The sequence below is a fragment of the Sander lucioperca genome, chromosome 11, assembly GCF_008315115.2.
Source record: "Sander lucioperca isolate FBNREF2018 chromosome 11, SLUC_FBN_1.2, whole genome shotgun sequence".
NCBI lineage: Eukaryota > Metazoa > Chordata > Actinopteri > Perciformes > Percidae > Sander > Sander lucioperca.
In genome coordinates, this window is record NC_050183.1 from 40533722 (window position 1) to 40547616 (window position 13895).

Consider the following 13895-nt stretch of genomic DNA (forward strand, 5'->3'; position numbering starts at 1 on the left):
CGGAGAAATGTTTTCCCCCCTCAGTGGGCGTGGTTTTCAGAGTATGACGTGATGCGCTCTGTCTCTATGCAGCAGGTTGGAGGGAACCTTGTACAACTGTATCATCTCTTTCATATCCAAGCTAAATTAGTTTTGCAACTGAAATATCCCAAATCAACTTCAATTAAAGCTGCAAGCGTTGGACGGGCCCTCGCGCCTCTGTGCGCGTCGGGGTTACTGGCGGATGCTGCTCCTTGCGACCGTGCATTTGCGCAGCACTCAGACACCGGAACTCCCTGCCGAGTTAAATGATACCTCACACAAGACTCTACTTTAAATGGGTCACCAGGTATGAAAGGGGCGTGGCTTAAGCATAGGGGGTGGGCCAAATCATCACCAATGAATACGTAAGTCTCTGCAGAGTTCATATGATGTCAGAGAGGATGTGAGGGGAGGCCAACAAAACATCTCCATCCTTGTTAAATAAAAGCTACAACTTTACATTGTTTAGTTTCAAACAACAAGCATCTTTTGAAATGGGACAAGCTTTTTAAAGCTTTTTAAGCTGTTTTTCAAAATCCAGAATAGATCTCTGTCTGAATGGCATGGTAATTTTGAAAGGGGTCCCATGACCTCTCACCTCAACATATCTGAATCTAACATCAGACCCTTGTGAATGTGCTTTTTGATCGAATGTGATGTCTGTGAATGTCTGTTTTTTAAGGATAAAAGTTTCAGATTTGATTATATTTTAAATGTTTTTATTATTTGTCATCACAGACTTTCTCCCTGTGGACTCTCTGAGACTGACTGTGAAGTCGTGGCCTCAGCTCTGAAGTCCAACCCCTCCCATCTGAGAGAGCTGGACCTGAGTGACAACAACCTGGAGGATTCAGCAGTGCAGTGTCTGTGTGCTGGTCTGCAGAGTCCAAAATGTAGACTGGAGACTCTGAGGTCAGTTTATGTATAACTCACTATGGCTGTTGGAACAAATTCCGAAAATTAAATATAAATTGAATAGTAAAAAAAAATCAATTCTATTTTAATGCTGAAATTACAATTCGAATGTGATTCTTTATAAATATGTTGGCTAATGTTAGCTAATCCACAATTTTCGCCTTAGCCTACCCGCATGCTTTTTTTGTCACATCTAATGAACAATAAGTTAGCGGGAGGGAGAAACATAAGGCATTATGAGGTCTTAAGCTATGTAGCGTGTTATGTTAGCACAGGGGGGAGTGACAGGCTGCGGCTGGAAATCAGAAGAAGGATGGGAAATAGTTTTGACATGACCTTAAAATCCCCATCCATCAAGCCCAAATGCTTATGTTATCATTAGTAAGCTCGTTCTTGTTTCCTAACAGCATTGCAAGTAATAGGAGCTTAGCTGGGATCTTCATGGAGACAGCTAAAGTTTATGATAGCTGCACTACAGCTGACAGTGTTAGCTTCCACTTCATATATTACCTTCTATCAGCTGTATTTTCAGTAATGTGACAATCTGCAAGAAACAGGTTGTAGTAACGTTAGTGACAGCACCATTGACCGTTATCAATGCCATTAGCATCGTGGCTAACACTATGTTACTTAGTTTATGACAAATTGTTTTGGCTGTGCGTTCTAACATGATGTCATTGTGCTAACCGAGCACCGTTAGCCTTTACAACAGAGCCACTTCAATACACTTGTTATATAATGTTTCATTATAGAGATCTCTGTTGATTTGTCTTTGTCACTATGTGCTTGTGGTGGAATTTAATGTAAACAAAGCGGCGTGCCAGAAATGCAATGCGCCATGATGGCTGATGTTGGAAGTCCCTCTAGTGGACAGAACGTGTAACAACAACCACAGGCTTATACACACACACACACACACACACACACACACAAACACACATCAACACACACACACACACACACACACACACACACACACACACACACAGGTAAAGATGAAAACAAAGAGACCACAGCATATTTCCAAATGCAGCTGTTTACAGGATTATTGATTAGATTATGAATAATTTTTTTTATCTTCATCATTTATTCTTTATTCAGATTGAGGGGCTGCAGTTTGTCAAAGATCAGCTGTGCTTCTCTCGTCTCAGCTCTGATGTCCAACCCCTCCCATCTGAGAGAGCTGGACTTTAGTAAAAACAAGCTGCAGTATTCAGGAGTGACACTGCTGTGTGGTTTTCTGGAGAGTCCACACTGTAGACTGGAGTCTCTGAGGTCAGTTCACTGACTTTGTTACTACTATAGATCTAATATGTTTAATTAACAACTGAACCTAATTTATGTACAAACATAACTTACATCTATAAAGCTGTAAATGTTCTTTTGTTCATATTTGCATGTTTCTTGTAGTACATTTAGTCTGCAGTCCCAGATGTGTTTAACCCTTGTGTTGTCTTCCCATCAGCCATGAACTTGTTGTCCTTCGGGGTCAAAATTGAAAATTAACCTTTTTTTTGGCACTATTTTCCTCAACGTTTTTGTCACGTTTCTAATGCTTTTTAAAAAACAATCATGGTCTATGTACCTAATTTATATGACATTATAATTCATTTTTAGTGTAAAAAAGCAGAAATTGTGAATTATTTTGACTAATAGTTAAGTTCAGAGAATGTTGAGCGGATCACAGACTGGTTTATGTGAAAGTTTAGTCAAGATAGTGTTTTGCAACCATTTAAAAAAGAATCTTTGCTTTAACATTGAATTAAACATCCAAAGTTCAATCAAAGTAATCATTCATTTTACCTGTGAAGCACATTCATGCATCCATGTTATTTTCCGGCAATTTGTTGAAGTTTTAAATTCCCTTCAGTTAAATTGTTTTCTGGGTTTCTCTGAGCACCAACTTTAAAGTGTGTCAGTCTGAACAGTTTGAACAAATTTTGTCTGAACTCAATCTGAGACACATGAGAGGGACATCTATAGATAAAATAATTAAGAGATATTCAAGAAGTCCAAGGCCTTTTCAAGAAGGTCTTTTAAAACCTTCAAAACACTGTATTTTACAGAACTTATAGATTTATAATAACTGAAGTCTCTCTGTCACAGACACTTTAAAACTCCCATACAGGACCACAGAGAGAGAGAGAGAGAGAGTGAAGCATATTTCCAAATGCAGGTGTTTAAAGTATGTTTAGGTGTGTCTGATCTGTGACCAGCGACACTTTAAAATGTGTACGATGTTTCCTGTCCAATCTGTTCTCAATCCCAACTCGTAAAATACTGACACTTTGTCACCCATGATCTTTTCCGTAACCTAATTGTCCAGTTCTTGTGCCTCATGTCAGTTAAACGTATGTCTCGACCCAGAGCGTTATATAGTGACGCCAACGGTCCCTGCTTAGTGTGTCTAAATATGACGCTAAAGGAGACTTTTTGCGTCAATAACAAACACCAAAGGCACCTGACCAAGTGTCGCTTTCTGACGTGATGGGAGTGAGAACTGAATTCAATTCAATTTTATTTATAGTTTCAATTCATAACAAGAGCTTTCTCAAGATACTTTACAGATAGAGTAGGTCTAGACGACACTCTATAATTTACAAAGACCCAACAATTCCAGTAATTCCCCCAAGAGCAAGCATTCAGTGCGACAGTGGCGAGGAATAACTCCCACTCAGGAAGAAACCTCGGTAGACCCAGGCTCTTGGTAGGCGGTGTCTGACGGTGCCAGTTGGGGGTGTGATGAACAGTGGCAATAATAGTCATAACAAAGATAATGGATCAGTGACTAGAAATAGTAGTTGTAGTAGTTCATGGCATCGCAGGGCACTGCAGGGTGTCATAGGACATAGCAGGGCGTCACAGGATGTAGCAGAGCACTGCAGGGTGTAGCAGGGCGTAGTAGGACGCAGCAGGACGTAGCAGGGCACTGCAGAGCGTAGCAGGTGTAACAGGGCATAGCAGGGCGTGCAGCAGGACCACGGCGACAGGCTGCAACCATGCTTTAGGGGTCACACCCTAATCCAAGGAAACATGCTGGGCAAAAAGAAAACATATGGACTCCGGGGAATAAGCTCCCCAGAGCTAGGTTAGTAACCAGCATTTTTGGAACATGGAAGCACACAGATGGAAAGAGAGAGGAGAGAGAAGCTTAATGTGTCAAAGGAAGTCCCCCGGCAGTCTAAAACTATAGCAGCATAATTAAGAGAGACAGGTTAAGGAGAGGAGCCTGGTCGGGCAAGAACTCTCCCCAACCAGATCGGGCTGTACTGTGCTGTACGACTTCATGTGCCATTTATGTGTCTGTAGCTATTGAGGAGAAGAGAGGGGGGTGGGCAAGGTGGAGGGTGGGGGTGTGTCCTTGACCAACTGCCACTTTGCCCGTTTGAAGGCCATGATGTCTCTCTCATGGGTGGGCCAAATTTTCTGGGCGGGCAAAGCAGAGAAAGGGGAGGTAACCTTTCCCCTTATGACGTCATAAAGGGAAGATTCCAGATCGGCCCATCTGAGCTTTCATTTTCTCAAAGGCAGAGCAAGATACCCAGGGCTCGGTTTACACCTATCACCATTTCTAGCCACTGGGGGACCATAGGCAGGCTGGGGGAACGCATATTAATGTTAAAAAACCTTATAAAGTGAAATGTTCATGCCATGGGACCTTTAAATTTAGTCTACAGTCACAAGAGACTAGTGTTTGTTAAAGAAACTGTAGAATATGTCCACTGTTAGTTGTTAAAGTAAATTAATGTTTATAATTATTGGTAAATGGTCACATCTGTATACAGAAGATCCTCTGAACTAATATTGGTTTTAAATGGATAAAGTTTACTTGCTGAAGTAAAATATTCCTTTGGTTTCTGTTAATTTCAAATGTCTGATCATACATATTGTTCCTTCAGAACACACACCCACACACAAACACAAACAGACACACACACACACACACACACACACAGACACATCCACACAGAAACACACACAGAAACACACACACACACACACACACACACAAACACACACAGTGGTACACGCACACACACACAGACACACACACACACACCCTGAGAAACACACACATACAGAGAAACACATACACACATAGATAAACACACACACACAAACACACACAGAGAAACACACACACACACACACACACACATACATACACAGACACAGACAAAGGCATGCACACACACACAGAGACACAGGTACACACACACACACACACACACACACACACACACACACATTGAGAAACACACACAGACACACACCCACACATATAAATGAATACAGAGAGACCAAAGGATATTTCCAAATGCAGCTGTTTAAAGGATCAATATAGTATTGATTGAATTAGAAATACATTTTTATCATCGTCATTTATTCTTTATTCAGATTGGAGCGCTGCAGTTTGTCAGAGATCAGCTGTGATTCTCTGGTCTCAGCTCTGATGTCCAACCCCTCCCATCTCAGAGAGCTGGACCTGAGTGGCAACAAGCTGCAGAATTCAGACGTGAAGCAGCTGTGTGGTTTTCTGGAGAGTCCACACTGTAGACTGGAGAGTCTGAGGTCAGTTCACTGACTCTGTTACTATTATAGATCTAATACGTTTAATTAACAACTGAACCTAATTTATGTACAAACATAACTTAAATACATAAAGTTGTAAATGTTCTTTTGTTCATATTTTCATGTTTCTTGTAGTAAATTTAGTCTGCAGTCCCAGATGTGTTTAACCCTCGTGTTGTCTTCCCATCGGCCATGAACTTGTTGTCCTTTGGGGTCAAAATTGAAAATTAACCTTTTTTTGGTGCTATTTTCCTCAATGTTTTTGGCCCTTTTTCCTTTGCTTTTGATAGTTTTTGTCACGTTTCTCATGCTTTTTAAAAAACAATCATGGTCTATGTACCTAATTTATATGACATTATAATTCATTTTTAGTGTAAAAAAGCAGAAATTGTGATTTATTTTGACTAATAGTTAAGTTCAGAGAATGTTGAGCGGATCACAGACTGGTTTATGTGAAAGTTTAGTCAAGATAGTGTTTTGCAACCATTTAAAAAAGAATCTTTGCTTTAACATTGAATTAAACATCCAAAGTTCAATCAAAGTAATCATTCATTTTACCTGTGAAGCACATTCATGCATCCATGTTATTTTTCTGCAATTTGTTGAAGTTTTAAATTCCCTTCAGTTCAATTGTTTTTTTGGTTTCTCTGAGCACCAACTTTAAAGTGTGTCAGTCTGAACAGTTTGAACAAATTTTGTCTGAACTCAATCTGAGACACATGAGAGGGACATCTATAGACAAATAATTAAGAGATATTCAAGAAGTCCAAGGCCTTTTCAAGAAGGTCTTTTAAAACCTTCAAAACACTGTATTTTACAGAACTTATAGATTTATAATCACTGAAGTCTCTCTGTCACAGACACTTTAAAACTCCCATACAGGACCACAGAGAGAGAGAGAGAGAGAGTGAAGCATATTTCCAAATGCAGGTGTTTAAAGTATGTTTAGGTGTGTCTGATCTGTGACCAGCAACACTTTAAAATGTGTACGATGTTTCCTGTCCAATCTGTTCTCAATCCCAACTCGTAAAATACTGACACTTTGTCACCCATGATCTTTTCCGTAACCTAATTGTCCAGTTCTTGTGCCTCATGTCAGTTAAACGTATGTCTCGACCCAGAGCGTTATATAGTGACGCCAACAGTCCCTGCTTAGTGTGTCTAAATATGACGCTAAAGGAGACTTTTTGCGTCAATAACAAACACCAAAGGCACCTGACCAAGTGTCGCTTTTTGACGTGATGGGAGTGAGAACTCAATTCAATTCAATTTTATTTATAGTATCAATTCATAACAAGAGTTATCTCAAGATACTTTACAGATAGAGTAGGTCTAGACGACACTCTATAATTTACAAAGACCCAACAATTCCAGTAATTCCCCCAAGAGCAAGCATTCAGTGCGACAGTGGCGAGGAAAAACTCGAAACTCGGAAAGAAAACTCGGACAGACCCAGGCTCTTGGTAGGCGGTGTCTGACGGTGCCAGTTGGGGGTGTGATGAACAGTGGCAATAATAGTCATAACAAAGATAATGGATCAGTGACTAGAAATAGTAGTTGTAGTAGTTCATGGCATCGCAGGGCACTGCAGGGTGTCATAGGACATAGCAGGGCATAGCAGGGCGTCACAGGATGTAGCAGAGCACTGCAGGGTGTAGCAGGGCGTAGTAGGACGCAGCAGGACGTAGCAGGGCACTGCAGAGCGTAGCAGGTGTAACAGGGCATAGCAGGGCGTGAAGCAGGACCACGGCAACAGGCTGCAACCATGCTTTAGGGGTCACACCCTAATCCAAGGAAACATGCTGGGCGAAAAGAAAACATATGGACTCCGGGGAATAAGCTCCCCAGAGCTAGGTTAGTAACCAGCATTTTTGGAACATGGAAGCACACAGATGGAAAGAGAGAGGAGAGAGAAGCTTAATGTGTCAAAGGAAGTCCCCCGGCAGTCTAAAACTATAGCAGCATAATTAAGAGAGACAGGTTAAGGAGAGGAGCCTGGTCGGGCAAGAACTCTCCCCAACCAGATCGGGCTGTACTGGCCTGTCTCCCTCTACTTTTATTATATCATTGATTATATGGTAGATGAATCTGACGACTATGACGAGAAGCAGGTGGGCCGGGCCAGGCGGACGCTGCAACTCCTCACTCCCTAACTATAAACTTTACACTTTACACACTCACACACACAAACACAAACAGACTCACACACACACACACACACACACACACACACACACACACACATACAGACACATGCACACAGAAACACACACACACACACACAAACACACACACACACACACACAGAAACATACACACACACAGAAAAACACACACACACACACAGTGGTACACACACACACACACACACACACGCACCCTGAGAAACACACACACAGAGAAACACATTCACACACACACACACACACACACAAACACCCACAGAAACACACACACACACACTCACAAACATACATACATACATACATACATACACAGACAAAGGCATGCACACACACACAGAGACACAGGTACACACACACACACACACACACACACACACAGAAACACATACACACATAGAGAAACACACACAAACACACAGAGAAACACACACACACATACATACATACACAGACACAGACAAAGGCATGCACACACACACAGAGACACAGGTACACACACACACACACACACACACACACACACACACACACACACCTAGAGAAACACACACAGACACACACCCACACATATAAATGAATACAGAGAGACCAAAGGATATTTCCAAATGCAGCTGTTTAAAGGATCAATATAGTATTGATTGAATTAGAAATACATTTTTATCATTGTCATTTATTCTTTATTCAGATTGGAGCGCTGCAGGTTGTCAGAGATCAGCTGTGATTCTCTGGTCTCAGCTCTGATGTCCAACCCCTCCCATCTGAGAGAGCTGGAGCTGAGTGGCAACAAGCTGCAGGATTCAGATGTGAAGCAGCTGTGTGGTTTTCTGGAGAGTCCACACTGTCGACTGGAGAGTCTGAGGTCAGTTCACTGACTCTGTTACTATTATAAATCTAATACGTTTAATTAACAACTGAACCTAATTTATGTACAAACATAACTTAAATACATAAAGTTGTAAATGGTTTTTTGTTCATATTTTCATGTTTGTTCTAGTACATTTAGTCTGCAGTCCCAGAAGACTTGTGACCTTTTTAAGATGGTCTTTTATATAAAAACCTTCAAAAAACTGTATTTTATAGAACTTATAGATTTATAATAACTGAAGTCTCTGTCACAGACACTTTAAAACTCCCATACAGGACCACAGAGAGAGAGAGAGTGAAGCATATTTCTAAATGCAGGTGTTTAAAGTTTGTTTAGTCGTGTCTGATCTGTGACCAGCGACACTTTAACATGTGTACGATGCTTCCTGTCCAAACCGTTGTCACTCCCAACTTGTAAAATACTGACGCTTGTTCACCCATGATCTTTATCTAAACCTAACTGTCCCATTCCTGTGCCTCATGTCAGTTAAACGTACGTCCTGACCCAGAGCTTCAAATAGTGACGCCAAGGGTCCCTGCCTAGTGTGTCTAAATATGACGCTAAAGGAGACTTTTTGCGTCAATAACAAACATCAAAGGCACCTGACCAAGCATCACTCTCTGACATGATGGGAGTGAGAATGTATTGTCCTGACACAAAGAGATGTCATCCTGTTGGGTTCAGGTGTTTGGAATCTCCATCTTCTGAACTTCTACATTCTGAACCTTCTTCATCACTGAAAGATTATTGATTTGTTCATATTTTCATGTTTCTTGTGATAAATTTAGTCTGCAGTCACAAAAGACTTGTTTGTTAAAGAAACTGTAGAAACTATTCACTTTTAGCTGTTAAAATAATTAAATTTTTATAATTGTTGGTAAATGGTCACATCTGTACACAGAAGATCCTCTGAACTAATATTGGTTTTAAATGGATAAAGTTTACTTGCTGAAGTAGAAATATTTCTTTGGTTTCTATTAATATCCAAAAGCTTTCACAAATAATGTAGGATCATAAATATTGATTCTTCAGAACACACATTCACACACTCAGACACACACACACACACACACACACACAGACATAATATATATATATATACATATATATATATATATATATATATATATATATATATATATATATATATATATATGATGGATTATGGATGAACACAGAGAGACCAAAGCATATTTCCAAATGCAGCTGTTTGAAGGACCAAAATAATATTGATTGGATTATGAATAGATTTTTTCTTCATTTATTCTTCATTCAGATTGGAGTTCTGCAGTTTGTCAGAGATCAGCTGTGCTTCTCTGGTCTCAGCTCTGAAGTCCAACCCCTCCCATCTGAGAGAGCTGGACCTGAGTTACAACGAGCTGCAGGATTCAGGAGTGAAGCAGCTGTGTGGTTTTCTGGAGAGTCCACACTGTAGACTGGAGAGTCTGAGGTCAGTTCACTGACTCTGTTACTATTAGAGATCTAATATGTTTAATTAACAACTGAACCTAATTTATGTACAAACATAACTTAAATACATAAAGTTGTAAATGGTCTTTTGTTCATATTTTCATGTTTATTGTAGTACATTTAGTCTGCAGTCCCAGAAGACTTGTGTTTATTAACACTCGTGTTGTCTTCCCATCGGCCATGAACTTGTTGTCCTTTGGGTTCAAAATTGAAAATGAACCTTTTTTTGGCGCTATTTTCCGCAATGTTTTTCGCCCTTTTCCTTGTTTGTCATGTTTTTAATGCTTTTAAATAAATCATGGTCTATATGTCTAATTTATATGACACTATAACTAATTCTTTGTTTAAAAAAAGAAATTCAGAAATTATGAATTATTTTGACTAATAGTTAAGATCGGAGGATGTTGAGCGGACTAGGATAGACAGGATATTGTTTTGTCAATATCTCTACACAGAAGATCCTCTGAACTAATATTGGTTTTAAATGGATAAAGTTTACTTGCTGAAGTAGAAATATTTTGTTGGTGTCTGTTAATATCCAAACGTTTTCACAAATAATGTATGATCATAGATATTGATCCTTCACAAAACACATTCATACACACAGACACACAGAAACACACACACACAAACATACACAGTAACACACACACACACACACACACACACACACACACATACACACACTCAGAATCAGACACATATCCATACAAACACACACAGACACACAAACAAAAACTCACACAGTAACACACACACATACCCCCCCACACACACACACACACAGAAAAACAAACACACACAAACAGACAGACACACACACACACACACATACACACAGACTCACACACACACATTTAAAGGATCAATATAGTATTGATTGGATTAGAAATACATTTTTATTATCATAATTTATTCTCTATTCAGATTGGTGGACTGCAGTTTGTCTGAGATCAGCTGTGTTTCTCTGGTCTCAGCTCTGAAGTTCAACCCCTCCCACCTGAGAGAGCTGGACCTGAGTGTCAACGAGCTGCAGGATTCAGATGTGAAGCAGCTGTGTGATCTTGTGGAAAGTCCAAACTGTAGACTGGAAACTCTGAGGTCAGTAGAGGGTTGGAGTCAGTCCATACTGGTCTCATCAGTATTAAACTAAACACAGTTAGTATCAAAGCAAAGATCCAGTTTTTCCTGTAAACCTCCAACCTTCTCAGTGAAGCTGTGAGAGGAGAGAGAGAGGACAGTCAGCCAATCAGATGAGCCAGAAGCTTGTTGTGATCATGTGTTTGAGTTGATTTCAAGATGACGGTTTTTGTTGTGTTCATTTCTGTAGGAAATAAATCTGGATTACAGCTGACAGCATGACAACATATACAGAGACAACAAACTGTCCAACCATCAAATCTGATCTCTAAGTGTTTGTTCTCTCATTTCAACACTAAACAACTGATCAGTTCATCTTTGTCACAGCTCTGAGATTAGTCTGACTGAAGTAAAAAAAAAAAATATATATATATATATTTTAGGGGTGGAACGGTACATGTATTCGTATTGATCCGAAACGGTACGGCCGTCTCGGTTCGATACATGAATTTACACGGAGAATACACGGCATAAAAATAAATAAAACTCGCGTGCAAATGAATTAATGTAATGCGGAACTACTGTTAGACACGCGGTTCTTTAGGGACACCTAATCTCTAGCCCTGCCCTTAGCTCTGAAGCTCCCAAGCTCCGCCTACATTTCCAGTGAGTCCACACGAAGCAAACTAGTCCCTTCCATATACAACCAAACACGGACGTAGCTGTATCCCTTCTCGCCTCGACCACAAATGGCCTCCAGGCCCGTTTGCTTCGCTGTTTGCTCCGGTATTAGCTGTTAGCTCCGCTATTGGCTGTTAGCCCCGCTATTAGCTGTTAACTCCGCCGTTAGCTGTCAGCTTTGCCGTTAGCGTGTGAAGCTAACACCAAAACTCGTCAACTGCTCTGTGTAACCAAAGCTGCTCTTTTAACACCCCTGCTCTGTGCATTCACATATGAGAGCAGCTCTTGTCTCCCATATCACACTAATAACTGATTGTCTTATTTTGTTTACAAGTTCCAGATGGAGTCTGGAGATGATGTGGGGTAGCCTACTTATTGTTTAGTGTTTACATCTTACTTTATACACTTCAAGCTGTTACAGCTAGCTCAGTGGACAGCCTGAGACATGCACAATAAAAAAAATTGCCTTCTGCTTTTTTGTTTTGCTTTTCCCTCCATTATACCGAACCAAACTGTGATGTATGAACCGAGGTATGAACCGAACCGTGACTTCTGTGTACCGTTCCACCCCTAATATATATATATATATATATGCAGCGTAGATTATCACGGCCCCTCCCCTTCCCATACAAGCTGTCAGTCGTTAGGTTTTTTACATAGGCCTAGTATTTTTATGTGACAAGACAAATCAAAGTGCTTAGCATGAAACACTATTTTGTTTTCTCTGAAGGTGAACATTAACTTCATAAAGCAGGAAACACTTTGAATGTACCCAACCATTCAGGTTTGTTATTGTGTTCTCACTCAACAGGAGGTGCATCTTCATATGTGTGTGTGTGTGTGTGTGTGTGTGTGTGTGTGTGCCATAAACTGTATAACATTAATGGACAAAGCATCCGGTTCAGCGAAGTGCTGCAAATGTGGAAGTGCCTTAAACCTGCTTTCTATCTGAATTCCAGCAGGGGGAGACTCCTTAAAACTGCATTCTATCTGAATTCCTGCAGGAGGAGACTCCTTAAACCTGCTTTCTATCTAAAAAACTGCATTTTATCTGAATTCCAGCAGGGGGCGACACGTGCAGTTGCAACAGGATGTTGGTTTCTGTAGAAGTCTATGAGAAAGTGACCCACTTATCACTTGATTTATTACCTCAGTAAACATTTTCATAATAAGTTTATGGTCTCAGTCACTTTTTTAAGTAATCTGCAACACAGATTGATGTTAATTTTTTAAATTATGGTCTCGATTTTAAAATTGGCAATAAAACAGGGTGTGTCTATGATGTGATTGACAGTTCGTCCCTCACTCTTCCTTCTTGTCTAAAATTGTCACATCTGCAACCAAGATGGCTGGGCCTGTACTGGCAAACTTGACGACTCAGCAGATCTCCACAAACCAATGGGTGACGTCACACATGCTCTGTCCATTAATATTATACAGTCTATGGTCCCTGCCAGTGTGCAGGGTGGATTATCACGCCCCTCCCTCCCCCTCCTGTTGTTGGTACGAGCCGTCAGTCAGTGTATGTGCAGATGAATGATCTTGAGTGATCGGTCGCATCCCTTAAGGAATGATTTTAAGTTACTTCCGTCTGGTCGCCGGTTTGCGGCTTTGAGATGGAAAACAAGACGCTGTTTTGTTCCAGCTGCAATTGAATTCCTAAATAATAAAAGAGAAGTTTTAGTACTTGACAGTTAATATGGATAGAGGATATGTATGTGTTATGGCGCAGTCTGTCACGATGTCTATTTGTTTACTTGTAAATTTGTGGAGTGAAATAGTTGTATGTTCTTATGTCTTTTATGTGGATGACCGAATTCTTCTTTTTATCTGCAAAACAATTTTACCTGCGGGTATGAAATAAAATTACCTTGACCTTGACCTTGAAACCCCCAGAACGTTTTCCCCATGTCTAAAATTACAAAGTTGGCTATGTGGGAATTTTTCAGGTACCGAAAAAACACAGATACCCCGACCAAATTCAAGGTAACGTAACGCTGTCTTTAAAATGAACGTTGCAACCAGCTATGAGAGTAAAGGTGTCTAAAAATAGTGAAGTACTTCAGGCAAATACCATGGCTAATGACAGCTAGATTTTTCCCTAC

General features: G+C 40.3%; 1 protein-coding gene across 2 annotated transcripts in view; it reads left to right on the plus strand.

Annotated features, from left to right (window-relative positions):
• The window catches only part of LOC116059022 (NACHT, LRR and PYD domains-containing protein 12-like), a 35754-nt gene extending 24557 nt beyond the window's left edge, over positions 1-11197 (plus strand). The window contains exons 5-10 of one of the 2 annotated variants that reach the window (XM_036007548.1): positions 760-933; positions 2038-2211; positions 5335-5508; positions 8380-8553; positions 9836-10009; positions 10957-11197. In XM_036007548.1, coding sequence (XP_035863441.1) covers positions 760-933; positions 2038-2211; positions 5335-5508; positions 8380-8553; positions 9836-10009; positions 10957-11182 — 1096 coding nt within the window. In that variant the 3' untranslated portion in view covers positions 11183-11197. The remainder of the gene's footprint in view (positions 1-759; positions 934-2037; positions 2212-5334; positions 5509-8379; positions 8554-9835; positions 10010-10956) is intronic. The other variant, XM_036007549.1, reaches the window with a different exon arrangement.
• Positions 11198-13895: the final 2698 nt, after the last annotated feature.